At 42.0% G+C, this 23,856-nt stretch overlaps 1 protein-coding gene across 1 annotated transcript in view; it reads right to left on the reverse strand.

Moving 5' to 3' along the window:
* The window catches only part of PHF8 (PHD finger protein 8), a 3,148,719-nt gene that overhangs the window by 990,250 nt on the left and 2,134,613 nt on the right, over positions 1–23,856 (reverse strand). The window contains exon 16 of the mRNA XM_044080095.1: positions 9,751–9,884. Coding sequence (XP_043936030.1) covers positions 9,751–9,884 — 134 coding nt within the window. The remainder of the gene's footprint in view (positions 1–9,750; positions 9,885–23,856) is intronic.

Raw genomic sequence — 23,856 nt, forward strand, 5'->3', positions numbered from 1 at the left:
GTACTCCCTCTTTTCCTTTGTTCCTAATATTCTACAGAATATCCACCCTTAAATCCTTTAAACAAATTCACACGTTCATTTCTTTCCAAATGTGTCTCCTGTAACACTGATATTTTACACTTAGCATTTCAATTACATACTCTTTTCTTTTTGTCAATACTCGTGAGACCACTCACATTCCAAGATAATATGGAAAGTGTCGCCATTATTCCTACCTATTATATATGACACCTTTTTTACACATCTTATTTCCAGCTTTTGTGATACATGCATCCAAAAATGTTTGGCAGGTTAATCCTTTATACATTTTTTTTCTTATCACCATTGGAACCTATATTACATTTTACAAGACTTTCTGTTTCAATGAAAACCCTCAAGCAGAGAACCAAACCCCCCCCCCCTCCCAGAACACCCCCCATAACCTGTTAACTTAATACACACAAGTATTTACATCTTCAAGTAATGATGTTTAACCCTCATAGTAGGAACACTTGTCCCAAATAGACAGCTGCTAACAGAAGCCTTAACGGACCTGAAATTAATGTTATCCATACTAAGACACGTTATTGCCTGTACTTCTACTTACACTAACTATTGCACATTCTTTTTTCATTTATTTTTACTCCCCTCCCAGGTGTGAAAAACAACTTGAATGTCTTTTGAAAACATTAACTTTTACCCTTGAAGAAACCAGAGTTCTGGCTTTTTATTGCCCCATTATCAGCCTGTCTCCATAGAAACACAAGAAAAAAAATTATGTCCTCAGCTGCAGGCTTCTAAAGGCAAGCTGAAATATTTATTGCTAAAGGAAAACTTTTCATTATATTCAGTGTTCTCTTATTTAGTTGCTCCCAACTCCAGATTCTGGTTCAATTACAAAGTACTTCTGGATCCATCTAGTCAACTCCTGTGCTTTTCTCTGTCACTCAAGCTTTTTCCTTTAGAACAGTGGAAAAGATTCACTGGCAAAGTCTCTCCATGTACTTTATTGTGCTTTATTATCAGTAGAATAACAAGCAGAGTCTCCTTCAGTGTAACAGCTCACTTTTTTTGAACAATCTTCTGTATTTCCTCCTTAGACTGTTCTGCATCAAAAAATGACTTTGATCCTGCAGGAAAAAATATTTTGAAGACAGATGGATAAAATAGCTTGAATCTCACACCTGCCTCTTCATATTCCCTGATTAGTGGAATACATCTGTTTCTCTTCTGCCTGGTATACAGTACAGTGAATAATAATTTTTCACAAATATTCTACTGTTTCCAACTTTTATTTTAATACTTTGCCCTTTTACCACAATTTTGTTAGGATCAATTATTAATGCTGGTAGATTTGCATCTTTATTAATATAGCTCTTCCCCTGCATTTGCATGCCAAATCTGGAGAATACACGGGTGTGCCTTTCAGTTAACAGCTCCTGCTGTGGAATACCAGTCCAGGTGCTTATTTGTGCCTTCATAAAAAGTCTGTTCCTTCTAGTTTTGCTGATAAAGTAGAAAATCTCACATTTTCCCTACATGCTCCATCATCTAAATTCTACCACTTTTTGAAACATCTCTTGTTGAACATGTTCATACTCAGCCAACCTTTTCTTTATTTCGACATCTTAGTTTTGTAGTTTTATTAGTTCAACTGAGTATATTTTTAAAGCTGCTTTCATTTTTTTTTATAGCCATCTGTTATTTAAGTTGATATACTCATTCAATGTTTTATTTTAATCAACTCTGAGCACATTTTATTTATTTTGGCCTCTAAATTACTGGAAGCCATACCTACCACCAAAGCTGGAGTTTGAACTGCTTTCTGCAGAAAAGCTGCAGGAATCTTCCCAGCCAGTGTTTTCACTTCACCTTTTCTAGCTCATTTTCTTTCAGACTCTCTTAGTTTTTTCGTTGTTGGCATCCAGGCAGTGTACCTACTAGCCAGTAAATTAATTCACTAAAAGTGACAGAATTCCTGGCCCTTGTCTTTTAGTTTCTTTGTTCATGCTGGGAGAGGTGAACTTAAGCTGTTAATCAGTGTGTAGTTGGGGAAGTAAAAATTACACAAATCTTAGCGAAGGTTTGTCAAGCTACACAGTGATAGTATACTAAAATTAATGCTAATATTGTGAGCACAAATATCTCAGCAAGAACTTCAAAAACTGTGTAAAAGAGAGTTACAGCCAGTACTGCAACCAACCTGTCTTGACAGCAGGACATAAGCAATACAGGATCTGGCCAGTGAGTGACCTGTGTTGTCTTGCGCATCCGGGGATGTGGAGAAATAGTCTGCCCCAATGTTCCATCAACATCTGTAGTTGTCCAGGTAGGTGGTCTTGAACTACAGGGATGAAAAAAGTTGAGACCAGCAAGGAGCGTATGTATGCACACTAACTGGAAGCAACCGTAAGCAGGAATGCTCATAGTGATTCCAATACCCTACCTCCTGCTTCTAGGACTTTTGTCCACCAACAAAGTGAGGGGATGAGGTCAGCAAAACAGAAGAAAAAGAATGTTGAGCAAACCAAAGATGACCACTTGTGAATATCAAGCAAGCTAGAGATGACTGCTTGCCAGTCCCCTGGTTCTCATACACTACTGCATATCATAAAGGAAAATCCACCTTGGAAAAAGGGAAACCTAACACACCTAGTGGAGTGAACTGGACTTCTAAAGAAATCACAAGACAGAGGGAAAATGCATTTAGATGGAAAACTGGATGAACTATTGGGTCAAGGCTGAGAAGGACAAAAAAATCTATGTTACAGCTTTAGGTCATTTTTAGTTTTATGAGTCATATTCTGGTACTTCTGACTTAGATAAAAAAAAAGGGAGCAACACATGAAAACAAACTATGTTTTTCTTTCTTTTTTTTGGTAGAAGGTCAGTGTGCTAACATGATATAGAACAAACTGGTAGATTTTACTCTGAAGACCTGAAGCTGGACAATTAAACAAAACATACAGTTTTGTAACTACCATAAATGTAGATGTTCGAGTGTATACCCTGCTACAGTCATCACACTTGGGTTATCCTGTCGTCAGGCGGTCCCGCAGTCGGCCTGAATTCCAAAGTCTTGGTCCGGCGTCAGTTGCTGTCGCTTCTTCCCTGACGTCAGTGCACCAGGGGTATATAAGACACATCCAACGCCATTTTCTTCAGTTTTTCTTGCCCCAGATGTCAGGTGCCCCCCCAAAAGATGGTCAGTAGATAGTACCAATAATAAAAGCTTAGCACAAACAAAACATCCCTCCAGCTATAAGCAAATACACCACAAAGGTTGTATCAGATTTTAAGGTATAGAAAGGTTTTAGTTAGGTCAGAGGGGATGGAGGGAGGGTAACCTGGACTGCAGCAGGGTATACACTCGAACATCTACATTTATGGTAGGTACAAAACTGTACTATGTTCATCATGTTACCCTGCTGCAGTCATCACACTTGGGTAGAATCCCAAAGCTAAGGATGGGAGGTGGAGTCAAACAGGGTTACAGGAGGCTAGAAGGCCCTGCAAAACTGCAGTGGCGAAGCCAGCTCTAGTCTTAGAGTAAAGTGGTAAGTAATAGTGTTTGGTGAAGGTGTGTACTGAACTTCAAGTTGCAGCTTCCAGAATATCCTTGGTTGGCACCCCCCTGAGGAAAGCTGTAGATGTAGCTGCTGCCCTGGTGGAGTGGGGCCTTATGCTAGCAGGAACTGGTTTTCCATGATGGGTGTAGCAAAAACGTATACAATGTCCTATCCATTTGGAAATGGTCTGTTTTGAGATAGCCTTTCCTAGTGATGCTGTAGCATAGGATACAAAAAGTTGGTCAGATTTTCTGAAAGCCTTAGTTTTATCCAAGTAGTAACGTAGTTGCCTGTGAATGTCCAAGGAATGCAGGAGTCTTTCTCCTTTGTTCTGTGGATTTGGAAAGAAGGTGGGAAAGTGGATGGTTTGATTCAGAGCCACACTGGATACCACCTTTGGCATAAAGGAGGGGTTAGTTCGTAGAGAAACTCTGTCTTGATGAAAAATGAGGAAAGGCTCTACTGCCATTAGTGCCTGTAGCTCTGAGACTCTTCTGGCTGAAGTAATTGCTAGCAGCAGGGCAGTCTTCCATGATATAAACTTTAAATCAGCTGAGAAAGCTGGCTCAAAAGGTGGCAGCGTAAGTTTTTCCAGAACAAAATTTAGGTCCCAAGTTGGTGTTGGCAGTCTCCTGGGAGGCCTAATGTTTTTTGCCCCTCTGAGATACTGCCTTAAAAGTGGATGTGAAAATAAGGGAGGATCCGTGTTATAGTGAGCTGAAATAGCTGAGGCGTGGATTTTAATAGATGAAAAAGAAAGTCCTTTGTGTAATATCTCAGTTAAATATTGTAGAATCTGAGGCATGTCCAGCTGAAGGGTATTTTGGCCTTTAGCTTGGTTCCAGGCGCAAAATCTTTTCCATTTGTCTGAGTAGGCTTTCCTGGTGTTGGGTCTCCTGGCCTCCAGAATGACATCCATAACAGCTTGTGAAAGATGGGCTGGCTGGTTGCTTAGGTGATTTGCCATGCAGCCAAATTTAAGGTTTTGAGCTGGCTGTGTAGAATCTGACTGCCTTGCTGTGTGAGTAGATGAGGAATTTGTGGTGAAATCCATGATGGGCCCTGGGCCATGTTCCTTAGTAGAGGGTACCAGTGCTGGCGTGGCCAGTCCGGGGCAATGAGTATCATTCGAGGTCTCTCCATCCTGACTTTCAGCAGCACCTTTGTGAGAAGGGGCAATGGAGGAAAGGCATATACTGTCAGCATTTTCCAACTGAATGAGAGTGCGTCCACTTTCCAAGCTTGATGGTGAAATGCCCTTGTGCAAAATTTTGAAAGCTGAAAGTTTTGGGGGTTGGCAAACAGGTCTATGTCTGGGCGCCCCCATTTTTGAGTTATCATTGCAAATACTTGTGGATCCAGTTTCCACTCGTGGGGATCCATGATGTTTCTGCTTAGGTCGTCTGCCAATGTGTTCTTTTTCCCTGGCAGGAATTGAGCTTGTAATTGAACTTGGTAAGCCAGTGCTGTAGTCCACAAGGTCATTGCTTGCCTGCATAGAGGGTAGGAGTGTGTACCCCCTTGTTTGTTTATGTACCACATTACTGTGGTGTTGTCTGTCCTTATTATAAGCTGTCCTGGATGTAAGAGGTCCTTGAAGGCTGTCAGAGCATTCTGTACAGCTAGCATTTCTTTTTGATTGATGTGCAGATTCCTTTGATCTGCAGTCCATATGCCTTGAACGCACTGTCCTGCCATGTGCGCCCCCCAGGCATAGTCCGATGCATCTGTTGTCATAGTTTGCCTGACTGGGGGTAAGGTGAAAGGCTGACCCTTGTTGAGGTGACATGCCTGTGACCACCATAGAAACTCCTGTTGAAGTCAGGGAATGAGAGGTATCATTGTTTCCAAGCTGTGGCTGTGTTGAGTCCATATGCTTTTCAGGTACCATTGTAATTTCCTCATATGCAGTTTTGCAAATGGTATTAGTAGTATGCAAGATGCCATGAAGCCCACGGCCTGCAGAATTTTTCTTGCAGGGAGTTGGGTCTTTGTTGCCATTATTTTGAAGTATTGAGTTAGTTGTAGTTGTTTGTCTGGCGTCAGATAAGGCATCTGGGCCGTTGTATTCAAGCTGGCACCCAGGAATGTCATATTTTGTGAGGGCACTAGTTTTGATTTATTTTCATTTAATGTGCACCCTAGGCAACTTAGAAGGTGTTTTACAAAAGCCAGATGTTGTAAGAGAATGTCCCTGCTTTCTGCTTGGATGAGGTAGTCGTCCAGGTATGGGTATATTTGAATTCCTCTGTCTGCAGTATGCAATTACTGGTGCCAGGCATTTTATGAAGACCCTGGGTGCAGTAGATAAGCCAAAGGGCAGTGCAGAGAATTGGTAAAGGGTTGAACCTGCAATGAAACGGAGGTATCTTCTGCAATTTTGTCTGATAGGGACATGCAGGTATGCCTCCTTGAGGTCCAACGTTACTAGCCAAGCTTTCTTGCCCAACATGGGAAGAAGCTGCTGTAGTGTTAGCATCTTGAATTTGGGTACTTGCAAGAAGGTGTTTAGAATTGAAAGGTCCAGAATGGGTCTCTAAGCATTGTCCTTTATGGTGACTAGAAAGAGCCTTGAGTAAAATCCTTGGCCTTGCTCCTGTGTAGGTACCAGTTGAATGGCTCTGATGTCCATGAGAGCTGTAAATTGTTTTTGCGCCTCTGCCCATTGATTTTGTGGCAAGTTTGGCATTCCTTTTATCCTTGGCAAGGTATGGAAATGGAATCTGTATCCTTGTGAGATAATGTCTAGGACCCATTTGTCCTTTGTGACGATGCGCCAGTTGTCCAAGGGAGCTGCCAAGAGGTTTTTGCTTGGCAGTTTGAGGTTTAAGTCATTGTGTTTGTCTTCTAGTAGTTTTGGACCTGTCTTCTCCTCCCTTCTTTCTGTGTTGCAGTGACCCATTGGCGAGGTTTGTAAGGGATTTGTGCTTGTCCTCTGCCCCTTGGGCATCTGTATTTACCCCTCTGTGGTCTGTCAGAAGCTGGAAAGGCCCAGTTTTTTGCTGGTCACTTTCTGCTGAAACGTGGGGGTTGTACCTGTAAGAAATCTTTGACCGTCTGCATAGATTTTGCCTTATCCTCCATTTTCTTTTAAAACCTCTTCTGCTTAAACCCCAAATAAGACATCCTGCTGTAAGGGTGCATCTAGTAACTTTGCTTTAACATGATCAGGCAGAGTTTGTTCCTTTAACCAAGCATGCCTACGTATGACAGACCCAGTAACAGCTGCTCTACAGGAAGCTTCCAAGGAATCAAATCCACATTGTAAAGTATGTTTGCCCACCTGTTCAGCTGCATGCATCAGATCCTGCATTTCTTTGAATTCAGACTGTTGAGAGTGCGTGCTCATCTTTTGTTTTATTTGAGACATTAGGAATTGCTGGTATTTCAGCATGTGAAATTGACAATTTAGTGGTCTCATAGCTAGAGTAGCTGAGGTGTAAACCTTCTTCCCCCACCTATCTAGTGCTCTGGAGTCCCTTTCAGAGGGTACAGGATTTTTAGCCATAGAAGCCTTAGCCCCTTTGGGACCCTGGGAGATTGTCTCTGGGTCAGCAACAGGGCTTTTGTAAATTAATTTGTGTGAGTCAGGCACTCTATAATATCTATCTGGTTTGGCTGGAGCAGGAGGCAGAGAATCTGGATTTAGACTAGATTCTAAGTAAACATCATCCACAATGTCTAAAACTGGAGGGATAGCAAGTGGTCTGTGCTGGGGGAGTAAAAGAAACTCTCGGAGCCTTTTCTTTGAGTCGGAATAGTCCTGACCTTCCCAGTGGAAATGTTCCCTCATGGTATGCAAGGTTTCCCCAAAGGAATAGTCTTCAGGGGGAGAAGCTGAGGGAATGGAATCTTCAGCATCAGAATCTTCATAAGGGGGAAAGGAGTAATCCTGTTCCTCAGAGGAGCCTGAGGGAATGGACACTTGATCAAAGGAGGCATAATCCTCCTCTTGTCTAGGCCTTTTGTCTGGGGGGGGGGGGTTGGGAACCCCTGATTAAAGAAATCAACTCTTCAGCCATTTTAAGCATCTGTTTCTTAGGCATGGGGCCTTGAACTGGAGACTGATGTGCAGCCTTTTTTGGTTTTAGAGGAGTCTTAAGCTTAGCATAAGATTTTATGGTGAGAGTACTCGGTCTGAAGACACCTTCTGTAACCGAAGGTGTTTCCGCAGCACCAGCTTCTCCTTCTGCAATGTTGTCGGTAGGGCCTAAAGAAAATGGCTGCGTCGGCCTAGAACTCTCTGCTTGAGAATCCAAAACGGTCTGGGGGTCCAATTCTGCGGTCGTCAGGGGCTGCGTAGGCGCCTCACTGAAAACCGGCGAACCGGAGACCAGCCCAGTCGAGGCCTCGGAGTCTGGCTTGGATCTAGGCTGCCTGTCTTTATCTTTGCGTTTTTTATGCACGCCGGTAGTCGTTTGCTCCGACGGCATAGTGTAATTACATTTCCTACCGAAGTAGTGTCGTGCGAAATCAAAGCGTCACTTTATAGTTCGCTTATTGAACCTAGCACAAAACCGACAACCAGTGACGTCGTGGTCTGGGCCTAGGCAAGGTATACAATAAGAATGAAAGTCCTTATGAGGTATTTGCTTCCCACAAGAAATGCAATTGTTAACTTTTTCTGACATCGGACTGAGGCAAGAAAAGGTTTCCCAACGGGGTACTTAGCTTTGAAGACTTCGGACTGAAATTCGATTCAAAAATCTCAGGTGTCGGCCGACTGGCACTTGCGAACTGCTTCTGCTTCGAGCACTGCGCGGCAAGGAAGACTGAAGAAAATGGCGTCGGATGCCTCTTATATACCCCTGGCGCACTGACGTCAGGGAAGAAGCGACAGCAACCGACGCAGGACCAAGACTTTGGAATTCAGGCCGACTGCGGGACCGCCTGACAACAGGATAACCCAAGTGTGATGACTGCAGCAGGGTAACACGATGAACATCAAGTTGTTTCTGTCTCCTCCTACTTCAAATCAACAATTCAAAGGTTACTATTATGTAAACCATTGTCCTTCCTTAACATACATCACTCTTTGGACTAATTTTATATCTGGGCTTTGTGTCCTCTTCTTAAAGTTCCTGTTTTCAAAGAATATTCCCTTTTGGTATACTACATTTGTGGGGGGAAAGGCTCTGAGGAAGCAACTTGTCAACACCTTAACCAATAAAAGTTTTTTTTAATGAAAATATGTCAATTCAAAGTACATTTGGATCTTCATGGATCATTAAGCTAATTTGAACAGTTAAAAAAGAAATAATAAAACAAACAGTACAGGTAGTAGAAATTATACACTATTACAGTCTTTCTTTTGCAGGACTATGAAAATGTCCAGAGAAACAGTAAAATAAGGTTATCAGTGGCAATGTCAAACCACTGGAGGGGAAAATGAAGGCAACCTCTGCTTTCTTAAAAAAAACTACCTATTTAGTAAACCTAACTGGTTTCAAAAATGCACCAATATGTCCAGTAAATACAGAAAAAAATATGCAAAATGATTACTACTACATCAGTTTTCTTCCAATTAAAAAACACGTCCAATTAATTACTGGTCTGTTACTGTCAAGGTCCTAAGACCAACAGACTCCTTCCCACTCTCCTCACCTCTACAGGACTCTTCTTAAGAGCTCCACTTCTTGCATCTGGGTTAATCCCTTTTTTTCTGTGGGGTGGGAAGCTGGGCCTCCTCCAACTGACAGAGTTCTAAACTCCATATGTTTCTGTCTGGGAAGCCCTACTGGTCCATCCCAACCTCCAGCAAAGACAGCTAAGTACTAAGAAGTAGACAAGCTGCAAATCCTGTAAAGAAGCCTTCTCCAGGCTGCAAGCAAATTTGTTATAACTGACTGGTCGTGAGGTGGAGGATGAGCACATGCTCACACAAACACACACCCATCCTGTTTCCAAGCTCAGCAGGAAGGCTCCCGTCAAATGGAGAGCTTGCCAACATGTTTTCTGCAAGATTATCCAAAAACTGCTAGTGTCTCCAAAGCCATAAGCTTAGCAGCCTCCCATTTCTCACTCTGAGCAAGATGGTATCAGCTACTCAATCTCATTCTCCCCACCCAGTTTCTCAGATGCTTGTGCCCATAATCAAACATGGCTAGCCTGGGCCATAGTCAGGGTTTATCATTCTAAACCATGGGACTGGGGAACAACAGAATCTTCCTAATTTTTTATGTGCAACTGCAGCTGTTCATACCTTATTGCAGAATATTCCAAGCCTCCAACCTGCTTGCTGGCCTTTAACAGATCCAAAAGTCCTCCAACACCACTTTCTTCATCCTCATTCTCATCAGACAGAGCATCATCATCCTCATCCGTTGTGTAATCCTCCTAAAGAGAGGAGATGGAACAAAAGAAGATTCAGCCACTACCATAAATAGGAAGCTCAGCTTTTCTACTTCTAATCAAATCTACACATTGGCTCCCAGTCATTAGAAGAAATATCACTAATCAAAATAAATTAATTAAAAATATATATAAAGAAAAAAATCTTACTTCCAGCACAAATTAACAGCAAAAACATGTACATGACAGCAACTTGGAAAGGCAGAACAAATATGGAAGATGTTCCATCAAATTATTTCTTTCAAGATTCAAATCTTGACCTCTTTCTTTGAAACCAAATTTTTTGTCACAAAAAATAAGGTCACATTTTGATTAAATTATTGGAATATCCACCTATCACATGCACAAAACAGGATTTTGTTAACTTGCTTCCAAAAACAAGGTAAATAATATGCCATACTAGTTACCCAAGTAACTGAATTAACACCTCTTAAAGAGTTTCACAGTTAGTAAATATTTCTTCTCTGATGGTTCTCCAAGCAGTCTTCATCTCTTTGACCACTCTATTCTCACTCATAGCACATAAATTCCAATAAAAGGAGGGGAACTCCTTACTTCCCCCACTTTTTGTTTTCAGTAGAACATCTAACAAAAATGAGGAAAATGAAAGGTCTCTTCAAATAAAGACGCACATTTCATCTCCACAAAGAAACAAAATCCATCAACTCATGGAGATGGAGAGAGGGAGGCTTGTTAACCTACTACCTAACAAGGTTTCAAAGAAATGGTATTAAATTAGTTACTTCTAACATGTTATTTCCATATTGTTTGCTCTACGAGGATACCCACCTCTGTGGGTCCATGAGTAGGTTAATCCTTCCAATTCAACTCTGCATTTTTCTCAGAAGCTACTATGCTCAGGAATGTATGTACTCTGTTTTGATGCAAAATTCAGTGTCAAATGTCCCATATGAACAATATGCCTAGTCCAAGACGTGGCTAGTTTAATCCAACCACTGTGCAAACACACTTCTTGTAAATCAAAACTAATTATAATTTGACTCCTAAAATGTTCTCAAAGATACATAAAAAGAAGTTATGTCTTACCATAATGTTCCATCTGTATTGTTGATCCTCGTTCAGTCATTACGCATGGGTATCTGTTCCGACCTCGGAACCGAGCCGGCCATTTTCCAAGCTCGTGTCAGCTTCAAACTCTCGAGCTAAACTCTTACCCACAATCCCCCTCTCCCTGTTACCTCAGACTGAGTTTGCAAGTCAAAGAAGGTAGAGGCTACCTCTGGTCAAATAACCTAAGAGAACCGGATGGTGAGATCCACTACAAACCACAGGAGGGGAAGGAGGGAGGGTCGTAATGACTGAACGAGGATCAACAATACAGATGGAACGTTATGGTAAGACATAACTTCTTTATCTGATATTGTTAATCCTCGTTCATTCCTTACGCATGGGACAGAGTCCCCAGCTACTTCTATTCTTCGGAGGCTCTCATGGAAGGACATTCCTGAGCACCATAGAACCGAAAGATGCTCTTCCCCTGGAGGCCAAATCCAATTTGTAATGATTGATGAAGGTATGGGGTGTAGCCCATGTTGCAGCTGCACAGTTGTCATGTAAAGAAGCTCTGGCATGGAAGGCAGCAGAAGTTGCCACCGACCTTGTTGAATGAGCTTTCATGGTAGTAGACAACAAGATATTGCGTTGTGTATAAATGAAGGTCACACAGTCCTTCAACCATCTAGCTAATGTGACCTTAGCAACAGCAGATCCTAATCTAGGTCCAGAAAAGGCCAAAAATAACTGGTCAGATTTATGAAAGGACTGTGGATATCTAGGGTATGTAGGCAATACTCTCCTCTGTTTGAATGATTGGGAAAGAAAACTGGCAATTCAATGGTTTGATTAATGGACATTTCAGAGATCACTTTTGGCAGAAATCATGGATTAGTTCTCAGAGACACTCTATCTCTATGAAAAATCAAGTATGGACTCTTGATACATAAAGCTTGAAGCTCAGAAATACGTCTGGCAGAAATAATGGTGACCAAAAACAAGGTATTCCATGACAAATGCTTGAGGTCGCAAGAAGAGGCTGGTTCGAAAGGTGGCACTGTCAGTGCTTGTAGAACTAATGATAAATCCCATGGTTGAACAGGTTTCTCTAAAGGGTGGCTTCAGATGATTCACCCCTTTTATGAAGGTCTTGCACAATTTGTGGGACATAAGAGAGGAATCTTGGACACTCTCATGAAAATTAGAAATTGCAGCCAAATGAACTCTATTGGTAGAGGCCGATAGACCTGATTGGAAAAGGTCGGCCAGATAGTCTAGTAGTATCGACACTGGTGCTGAGAAGGGTTCTACTTGTTTATCTTTCAGCCAACAGGTAAATCTTTTCCACTTGCTCAGATAAGTAATTCTAGTGGAAGACTTATGAGATGCAATGAGAATGTCACGTACTGGTAAAGAAAGATCATTCTGCCTGGCAATCAAGGGAATTGGAGTAGCTAAGCTGTGAGCTTCAGGCTGTTCAAGTTGGGATGAATCAGGTTCTGTGGATGTGAGATCACCTCCGGGGTTGGATGGAGAATCCATGGTCGATCTAGCAGGTGAGGCCAAAGGAAGGGGAACCAAATCTGTCGAGGCCAATATGGTGCTATGAGGATCATCTTGTTCTTCAATCGACGGGCTTTCTTCAGAAACTGGGGAATGAGGGGAAAGGGTGGGAATGCGTAAAGAACACCCGAGGGCCAATCGTGGACTAGAGCGTCCATGGGTGACTGTCCCAGAGGGGGAATCAGGGCGAAGTAGTTGCTGCATTTGTAGCTAGTCGGGGATGCAAAGAGGTTGCAGCAAGGACGGCCCCAGCGGTGGAAGATCTCTGCCGCTATCAAGGGATTCAGGGAACACTCGTGAGGTTGAAGAATGCACCTGATGAGTCTGTCTGCTATCACGTTGGAACTCCAGGGAATATGCGTTGCTAGAAGAAAACGGTTGGTAGCCATCGCCCATTGCCATATCCTCATGGCCTCTCGACAAAGGGGGTAAGATTTGGTTCCACCTTGCTTGTTGATGTACCAGACCACTGCCATGTTGTCTGATTGAATCGCAATTGTCCCAGATGGCAGGGGATGGAATGCTTGCAACGCAAGAAGCACCGCCCTCAGCTCTAGAATATTTATATGCAGATTGGCCTCCAGTTCGGACCAAGTGCCTTGGACTGTCTGTCCCTCACATAGCCCCCCCACCCCATCAGGGAGGCGTCTGTGGTCACTGTGGCCTTGGGTTGCTGGGGGAGAAGGTCCGAGACCATTGTGACAGATTGTGTGTCATCCACCAATTTAAATCCTGTTTGCACCTTTGGGTTACTCGAATCATGGCTGAAAGAGGATGCTGAAAGGGATACCATTGGGTAAGCAGTAGCCATTGTAGAAACCTCATGTGAAACCTGGCCAGGGGGACAATGGTGATGGAGGCTGCCATGGAACCCAACAGCTGTAGAACCGAGTGAGCCATGGATTTCTCCCTTGAAAGGATTAGAATCAGTTGTTGCTTTATCCTTAAAATCCTGTGCTCTGGAATAGCAGCTCTGCAGTTCTTTGTGTCCAAGATAACCCCTATGAACTCTGTCGACTGAGATGGGGTGAGATTGGATTTTTGCCAGTTTATGGTTATGCCTAGCCTTTGTGCAGTGAGGAGAGAGTATGCCAAGGCTTCTTCCAGTAGATGTCTGGTGGGGGTGGAAATGAGCCAGTTGTCTAGGTATGGAAACACCTGGAATCCTTGAAGTCACAAGTGAGCTGTGACAACTGCCATGCACTTTGTGAATACTCTGGGGGCTGTAGAGAGTCCGAAGGGTAGTACTCTGAACTGGTAGTGACTGGCTCCCGCATGGAAGTGCAGAAATCTTCTTGATGGCTTGTCCACTTTTATGTGGTAGTACGCATCTTGAAGATCTATCGAGCACATCTAATCGTCTTTTTCCAAAAGCGGGAGGATAGACTGTACTGTGACCATCCAGAATTTTTGTACTCTCACAAACTTGTTCAATGCACTGAGATCCAAAATTGGTCTCTAGTCCCCGGTTTTCTTTGGCACCAAAAATAGTCTTGAGTAGAATCCGGATCCTATCTGGTCTGGAGGGACAATTTGGATGACTCTCTTTCTTAGCAGCTTTTCTGTCTCTAGTGCTCCTTCTTCCCTTTGACTGGGTGGAACGTCAGGAAGATTTTTTGAAGGGACTGGACAAAGATCGAAGGGGATATGATAACCTCTGATTATAATTCTTTGCACCCAAGAATCGGTGGTGATGGTTAGCCAGGCAGAAGGGTACAAGGAGAAAAGTCCCCCAACCACCTCCAGAGGAGAGGAGTTGGGCCGCTCTTCAGGAGCGCTGGTAGGATTGGCCAGGAAAAGAATCCCTGGAACCCTGGTTACACGGACCCCCTCTGCCCCGAAAGGAGTGTCTTCCTGTGAGTTTCCCACTCTGCCTCTAGGGGAAAACTCGGCCTGTGTGTCACGGAAAGGATCCTGAGATTTCTTGAACCATATCTTCCCACTCTTTTGGTTTCAGGAGAAAGCATGTTGAGGGGAAGAATAACGGACACCTGTGGCAGAAAGGGTCTTACCGTCCTGTTCACATCTGGCCAGTGTGCTTTTAACTTTGGGTCCAAACAACGAGGAGGCCTCAATGGGAGAATTAAGAAAGGAAGCCTTAAAGGGTTCCGTGAAATTGCACAAGCGCATCCAGGCGTGTCGTCTCAAGACCGCAGCTGAACCCGCTACTCTAGCTGCTCCTTCTGATGTGTGACATATCAGTCGCATAGTGGAGTTAGACATTGACTCAATGGTGGCTAGCTGAGAGGCCACTTTGTCACAGACCTCATCAGACACAGCACCAGCCAAGGTTTCAGAGAGCTCAGAAATCAGATCCCTTTGAAGCCTGGTAAAGTGTGCCATATAATTCAGGGGACTGATAGTAAAGGTCGTTGATGCAAAGGTGCGCTTCCCTATCCTGTCCATGGCCAAGGACTCTGTTAGGCAGATGGACAGTCTGGCTTTCTTCTTCTGCCAGATCCTTTTTTGTTGCGGCCGCCACAACCAAAGCATCCACAGGAAGACATTTTGACCAATGGGGATCCGTAGCAGGAGGGGACAAAATCTTATCTGGCCTCCGAGGAATAGCTTCGACGGAATCAGGAGCCTTCCAAGCACACTGCACGATAATCCGGACAAGTTCATCGGCAGGTGGAATAACCCAGGAGGTAGGGGGCTGGGAGCGAAAGGCCTGCAGGAACATAGATTCCTCAGAGATCGGATTAGAGGACTGCCAGTCACCTCTCTGTTTCAGGATTTCGAGGATATCACCAAAGAATACCTCAGTGGGTGACCGAGGGGATCCTTCCCCCTCATCAAAATCTGTGTCTTCAGTGAGGGACTCCTCTTTGGAGTCCATGTGCTTCCTCTTACACAAACTTTTCCGGTGGACTTCCTCCGCGGGAGAAGTTGGGGAAGACAGCGGAAAAGGGGTTTCCTGTGGGAATATGTCCTGAGGCCCTTGCACCCGGTGTCCGCTTGGTGCGACTTGTGAAACCAGTGTACCAGAGGAGGGTGGAGGGATAGACAGTCCAGTATCGCCAGCAGCAGCGAAAGCCTTCTCCATCATTTGGAAGGCTGGTCCACCTGAAGAGGAGTGAATGCCTAGGACAGGGATCGCCCCTCCCCTAAGTGGCTCAGCCTGCCAACCCTGAGTCCCTGGATGGCTGTGGAGCAGCAAACTATGCATGTCACAACTGACATCCTGGGTCATAGCAAAACTTTCCTGCCATGAAGGCAGCTGCAGTTCCTTAGTGAGATCCATAAAGGGAACCACAGAAGGGGAAGACTGTGCTATATCCATGGACTTCAAAGGCAATGAAGGAGGAGAATAAAAAGGGGTCTTTGGAGACGGGTGATCACCTCCCAAGGAAGGATAGTTCCTGGGGGGTGGGATATCTCTGGCTAAGAGCACCTGATCCACAAGACACAACACATCGTGTTCGGAAAGGCTTCTAGTGGACCTCACGGAGACTGAGGGAGAAACTGGCCTGTCCACAGAAGAGGCAAACTCAGTGCCCATCTCACCAGTCTGCACCTTGAACAACGGTGCTGAGAGAGACTGGACTACAGGTGTCTGCACAGAAGAAGTCATCGATGCTGAGGTCATGGTCTGCACCGACACAGGGATCGGTGCCTAAGTGGTTGTCGGTACCGAAGCTGGAACCGACAAAACTGGAGTCAACAATAAAGGCATCGGTTCCGAGTAAGATGTCGGAGCTGACGTGGTCAAGGTCTGCGCTGACTGAATGGTCGGTGCCGATACAGTGGTAATAGTCTGAACTGAGGAGCTCCTAGGTGCCGATATAGTGAAGGCTGCAGGAGAAGACGGAGCCAAAATCACTAATGGAGCCAAAGGCCTCCGTGCCGAAGGTCTTGGCACTGAAAGCACTGGGGCTGACTGAGTGAGCTCCGTAGACGAAACTTTAGCCTTTTTAGGTTTTGGTTGGCAGGAGTCCCCATTCGGGGACGAAGGCAAAGATTTAGCCTTGGTAGGAACATCCAAGATTTTCTTATGGGCTCTAGGAGTGGTTGTGGCCTCCGGCCCAGAAATAGCCTCTGAAAAGGGAGATTTAAGAAGTCCCTTCAGCAACAACTTGTTTTTCCTTTCCAACAAAGTTCTGTTTGAAAAGTTTTCACAGATAGTACAGGGTGGGTCAACAGATAAGTGGGACGCCCCCAAACAATAAACGCACAAAGATTGTGCATCAGAAGTAGGTAGTTTGTGTCCACAATCAGAACACCGTTTAAACCACGGACTACCTTTCTTATCTGCCATGACAGCAAAATTATATAGTAGAAAAGGGTACCAGCAATAGTACAAAGGCATACCCGAAGGTATGAAAAAAAGGAAAGATTACCAATGATGGTAAGGGAAGAATACCTCGCAGTAAAAAGATAGAGAAAAGAGAAGAAAACCTCAAGAAAATATGGTCGCTAGATGCGACAGGGTAAGAGACAACGAAATAGAAACTTTTCTGACAGAAAAGTAATATAAGTGACTATTAAACAACAAATAACTGTACTTAGCTCAAGAGAAGCTGCTTGACACGACCGAATGGCAATGCAGCAAACAAAATCTGAGGTGAGAAGGGGATTGTGGGTAAGAGTTTAGCTTGAGAGTTTGAAGCTGACACGAGCTTGGAAAATGGCCGGCTCGGTTCCGAGGTCGGAACCGATACCCATGCATAAGGTATGAACGAGGATTAACAATATGAGATATATATTTACACAAGCAGAGCTTAAAAAAACTCCAAAAGTATCCAGCAAATTGTTGAACTGTGCAAGTAGTGCAGAAGGGGTTTGGTGACAGATGGGGGATCCCTTTGAGCAACTAATAAGGTAAATGACCTAGTAATACAAAGAGCTCCTCTCCTTGATGCATATCTCTCTATCACGGCCACTACATCCAACATCTTCACCAAGCATTGCTAACTTAACTGTATGTCTGTATATCAGGACTCTCGGTCTACTGATCTCTTTTTATTTTCTGCAGGAACAGTTCAAAGCCTCCCCTTCCAGCACCCGATTACCCATTTTTTCCTTCCATCAGGGCAAAAGCCCTCCAAGCCCTTTAACTTCTCGGTGGAAGTGGGAGTCGGGTGTTAGGGCCAGGAAAGTATGTGAGAACCAACAAGGAAATACATTCCAAGATCATGTGATGCTTTAAGTACATACACACTTTTGTAGAATTTCTGAAATATCTCTAAATACTGCTACAGGGTCTCTAGCAATTTCTATAGTCCTAGGTTTCTTAAACATCATATGTATTGCGTGGAAACAAAATGCAGCACTTGCATTCCATTCCGCAAACTGCAGAAAAGTTCACTTGCGGCTAGTAACTGTTCCATTCCTATTTACATAAAAATAAAGATTTAAAGTGAAAAACATGACTTAAGAGAAGCACACCACCACAGTCAATGCTGTCTTCTTTCATTTTTTTTTTTTTTTAATTTCTCCAAATCTTTTGGGTTTCTAATACCAGGACAGGATTAGACCCCATTCCTAAGTCATAAGACCCATTGCTCCTACTACTATTGGGTATTTTTCTTCTACACTGCTTTCATTTCTGCCTGCAAATCCTGATATGTCATGACTTTGTGTCTCTCTGTACGCAAGACACTGTAGTCACTGGATGTGACTATTTCAATGATCAATGTTACTTCTGTCTACTTTTCATGGACCACTATATCCCGTTTTTCTAGCATCTATCTTTTGAACTGCTGGTAATGGATTATCCCATGTGATGTAAACTTCATCATTTTCTATGCTTTGTGGCTCATGTTTCCTGTGTTTTTTAGCCACTTCAATACCATGCTGTTTGCACAATCCCCAGTGCAACAATTAAACTACATTATTATGCCTTTCAGTATACGACAGTTTCCAATTCAGTTTTACAAAACCTACATTTGTCTGATTTACAAAGTCCATTGAACATATGGGAGAAACAAAGTGTACGCAGCCCACTATCTTGGACCTCCAATATTAACCTTTCATCTCTCCTCAACCACTTTGTACTTTGAGTACTTTGAGGGGCTGATGAATGAAGAGAATGAGAGAAGGTTGGATGATGTAGGGATAGTGAATCAGAAGTGAAACAGATTAGCAAGGAAAAAGAGCAGACAGCCATGAAGCGGATGAAGAATGGAAAGGCTGTTGGTCCAGATGACATACCAGTGGAAGCATGGAGGTGCTTAAGAGAAATGGCAGTGGAGTTCTTAACCAGATTGTTTAATGAAATTTTGGAAAGTCAGAGGATGCCTGAGGAGTGGAGGAAAAAGTGTTTTGGTACCTATTTTTAAGAATAAGGGTGATGTGCAGAGTTGTAGTAACTACAGAGGGATAAAACTAATCAGTCACAGCTTGAAGTTATGGGAAAGGGTAGTGGAAGCTAGGTTAAGAAGGGAGGTGATGATTAGCGATCAGCAGTATGGTTTCATGCCAGAAAAGAGCACTACAGATGCGATGTTTGCTCTGAGACTGTTGATGGAGAAATATACGGAAGGTCAGAAGAGTTGCATTTTGTTTTTGTGGACTTGGAGAAAGCATATGATAGGGTGCCTAGAGAGGAGTTGTGGTACTGTATGAGGAAGTCAGGAGTGGCAGAGAAGTATGTAAGGGTGGTACAGGATATGTACGAGGGTAGTGTGACAGTGGTGAGGTCTGCAGTGGTAGTGACAGATCCGTTTAAGGTGGAGGTGGGATTACATCAAGGATCAGCTCTGAGCCCTTTCTTATTTGCAATGGTGATGGACAGGTTGACAGACGAGATCAGACAGGAGGCCCCATGGACTATGATGTTTGCAGATGACATTGTGATCTGTAGTGAGAGCAGGGATCAGGTTGAGGAGACCCTGGAGAGGTGGAGATATGCTCTAGAGAGGAGAGGAATGAAGGTCAGCAAGACTAAAACAGAATATGCATGTGTGAATGAGAGGGAGGACAGGAATGGTGAGGATGCAGGGAGTAGAGTTGGCAAAGGTGGATGAGTTCAGTTACTTGGGATCAACAGCTCGGAGTGGAGTAATGGTGAGTGTGGAAGAGAGGTGAAAGAGAGAGTACAGGCAGGGTGGATTATGTGGAGAAGAGTGTCAAGAGTGATTCGTGACCGACGGTTACCAGTAAGAGTAAAAGGGAAGGTCTACAAGAGGGTAGTGAGATCAGCTATGTTGTATGGGTTGGAGAGGGTGGCATTGACAAAAAGGCAGGAGTCAGAGCTGGAAGTTGCAGAGTTAAAGATGTTAAGATTTGCACTGGGTGAGACAAGAATGGACAGGATTAGGAATCAGTATATTAGAGGGTCAGCTCAGGTTGGACAGTTTGGAGACAAAGTCAGAGGGGCGAGACTGCGTTGGTTTGGACATGTGCTGAGGAAGGATGATGGTTATATTGGGAAAAGGATACAGCTGCCAGGTAAGAGGAAAAGAGGAAGGCCTAAGATAAGGTTTATGGACGTGGTGAGAGAGGACATGCAGGCGGTTGGTGTGACTGAGCAATATGCAGAGGACGGGAAGAAATGGAAACAGATGATCCGCTGTGACAACCCCTAACAAGAACAGCCAAAAGAGAAGAAGAGATCTCTCCTCAAAAATTCCTGCATTCGTTCCTGATCAACAAGAGGTTCTTCCAGAAGTTTTCTATACTTGCAACTATATTTATGCATTTTCCACATTTCTTGTCTTCTCGTCTGGTCCTTCACCTTATATTATTTCCTTTGTTTTTTGGCGCATTCAGTTGCTGCCTGATTTTTAACTACTTCTGGTATGATTTCTATTCCTGCTTGACACTGATATGCTTCTGCTAGATTAAGCAGAAAAGTCATCTTAAATTTATTCTCCTCATGTTTCAAAACTTTCACTATGTTTAGGTCTTGTGAGGTCAGCAGACGTGTGGAGTCCCACAACTGTAGATCTTTACAGGTAATCAATTTCAAGGAGGCCCATCCCTCCTTCGGAACAGGGAATATATAATCTTGGTGTGCAATGATTTTTATAAATCATTTGGTGAGCGTGAAGCATCCTTCTTGTTTTCCTGTTTAATCTAGCCAACATGCTTTGGGGCCAGTCAATCACTCCAAAACTATAAGTTAGGACAGGAAGAGCAAACTGGTTTATAACCAATATAAAGTGGTCAAAGTACCCAAAAAATACACCAATAATCCAAAAATTGACACCCGGAAGTCCAGTGAGTTCCAACACAAAGTCTGTTTATTCTACAAGAACACCAACACACATTAACACTGTAAAACACTTCGCACTACGTTTTCGTCTGAAAAAACGTCATCAAATGGGTGTACTCAACAGTATAACTTGTTTAAATACCATGATTTTCCCCCAATCAACCAATGTAATGTAACATTACATTAATTATGTAAATGTGACATGAATATTAATACATCCACTAGTGAAACACAACATGATCACAAAATACACAAATGACAAGTTTAAAATATGAAAATATGAAAATCTACACATATTTTATATTTAATCATAGGGACTTCAAAAATAAAAAATGGGTTTAAATGAATTGTATTTTGGACAAGCTTCACATTTATTTAATATAAATGTAAATACATAGTATAATAGCACCATGAACTGGACAAACCTAAAAGCATACTGTATAAATATATTTAAGAAAATGTAAACCAATATGTTCAATATGTAAAATATCTATAAAAATAACTATTTTGAGTAAAACATATATTACATATGTATATCATATATAGGAAATTTTTTTAAAAAACATTTAAAAAATATAAATATCTTAAAGTTTGGTTGATCTAGGTTTCAAAACAGACATCAATGAGACAGTATCATTTAACCCAGGATGCCTGCTGGACTCTAGAACTAGTTGCCAACAAAGCTCCCTATACTCTAACCTAGTTTCCCAGGGGCCCCCTCTTGGGTCTATAGATATTACTTCAATCCCAAAAAAATAACATTCAGTCCCCCTACATATGAAAATAATGCTTTACTTAAACATACACAGTTTCTGAGTTGTTTGGCTTCTGCTACATACCTACAATCAACTGCATTACTAGCTGAGTTAAGTACAAACTTGCAGTGTTAAAGAACCAAAATCACAATCTGATATAAATTAGAACCACATAGCCAAAAAAACAGTGAGTCCTTGATAGTTCAATAAATAATTTTCTATTTATTCCACAATAGATAACGAATAGCGATACATTTCACCATAAAACCTCCTAGCTCCTCAGCCAAAAACAACCTTTACAGAGTAAAACACACTCTTAGTACATCCTATATACAGCAAAATTAACTCTAATCAGTCAATTAATGATGTCATTGCATCAATTACACAGAATAAAAATCTCTTAAAGCTAAAACAATCTTTAAATAAAACTTTGCAAATTGCATTCTTTATTAACCCACTAGGTTGCAGTGTATTATACTTAATAATAAAAACTGATTCTTTTTTCCTTAGTGAGTGTTTAAGCATTTCTTCACTGGCAAATTGTTGTAAAACCTGTTCCAAAACTGTTACTTTTAAACTACTTGTATCCCCTGAATGTATCTTATTAAAATGTTCTGCTACAGGGCTTATAACTTTATTATTTTTGATGTCCCTGACATGTTCTTTTATCCTTTCACTTAAACTTCTTTTACTTTCCCCAATATAAAAGTTTTCGCAGGAGCACCTAATTGCATAGATTATTCCCCCTGCTCATGCAGGAAAAGTTGCCCTGTGATTCAAACTTTTTACCATTTATTTTCGCAAAAGTTGGCACTATAAACTGAAAAACTGAACACTTGCCACATGGACTCGTGCCTAATTCTGTTAAACTTCTACTAATTTTAACTTTAGGTTTACTATATCTACTATGAACTAAAAAATCCTTCAAATTACGCCCTCTCTGGTAAGAAATTTTTAATTCTACTTGCGATAGAGAAGAAACTTCTCTTTGTATTAACTTCCAATAATCTCTTAATAGTTTGCTTAACCTATCCGAAAAAAGAGTGTACTTAGTGACAAAAAATAAAAAATTATCTACAGAGACCATTTTTTTTTATTATTTCCCAAGTCACTTCCCTTACTGACTTTGAACTTCCCATATATTTTAGCATAACTTTCCAATACTAATCGTTCTTCATAACCTCTTTTCAAAAACATGCTTATAACTTCCTCAGCCTCTAACTGTGATTCATTTATAACACTACATAATCTTTTAATTCTTAACAATTCTCCATAAGGGATAGATGTTAAGGTATGTGGTGGGTGACAACTAGTTGCATGTAACTTTCTGTGCATCTTTGTTTTAATTTTTTCATTAGCTATACCTTCTAGAGTAATGTTCAGAAAGTTAACCACCAATCCTACTTGTACTCCATCATACTGAATTTCATATCTATTATTATTTAAATATTATAGAAATTCTGATACCTTTTCTTTACCTCCTTAGCACAGAAATATAAGATCATCTATGAATCTGAAATATTTTCTGATATGACCTTGACAAAATGTACTTCTATAAATGTGTGTACTTTCCACCAGCCCCATAAACAAATTTGTGTACATGGGGGCAAAAGCTGCCCCCATTGCTGTACCCTGGTTTTGTCTATAAAGGCTCCCTTCAAATTCAATGATACTATTATTTAAACAAAAATACACCAACTCCTTAAAATATTGGGTTCTAGGATTGTCCCCTAAAAAATGTTGTAAAGCTTCTAATCCATATTGATGTTGTATGCTAGTATATACACTAGCCACATCTACAACTACAAAATACATGTCTTCCATCCATATGACTTCCTCCACTTTTTTCAAAAAATAAGGAGTCCTTTAAATAGGATGGGAGCTTTAGCACTTCCTTTAGCAATAGTTCATGTAGAAAGCAGCCCAAATTGTGGGTAAAATATCCACTAGTTGACACTATTGGGCGTCCTGGGGGATGTAGCAGATTTTTATGGATTTTAGGAACACAAAAAAATCTTTCTACAGTACTCTCTTCGTTCGCAAACTTGTTTGATACATCTGATGCTGTAAAGTAATGTAACCTAACCACCTTCTTCAACAGCATCTGATAATCCCTTTGAGCATGAGTAAAAGTTACCATATCTACTTTACTATATACTAATTCATTGTTTAAATGTTGCATACACATATCATAATAGTCCAAAGAATTCTTAACAACCAACTCGCCCCCTTTGTCTGAGGGCTTGAATATTATTTTATCATTTGTGCTTAGTTGCTTCAATTTAAACCATTCCACTTTTGTTAGATTAATCTCTTTGTTAATTCTACTGAAATCACTGATTTCTTTCTCTAATATTAGGTTTAAAGCACTGTAAAATCGTTATATATTAGTATCTTTAAAAGGTGGCACATAGGTGTTTTTAACAGATAATTTAGTTGTATCCAAAAGTGTATATGCATTATTTTC

Source organism: Protopterus annectens, chromosome 8.part0, assembly GCF_019279795.1.
Source record: "Protopterus annectens isolate FY-2018-M chromosome 8.part0, PAN1.0, whole genome shotgun sequence".
Classification (NCBI taxonomy): Eukaryota; Metazoa; Chordata; order Ceratodontiformes; family Protopteridae; genus Protopterus; species Protopterus annectens.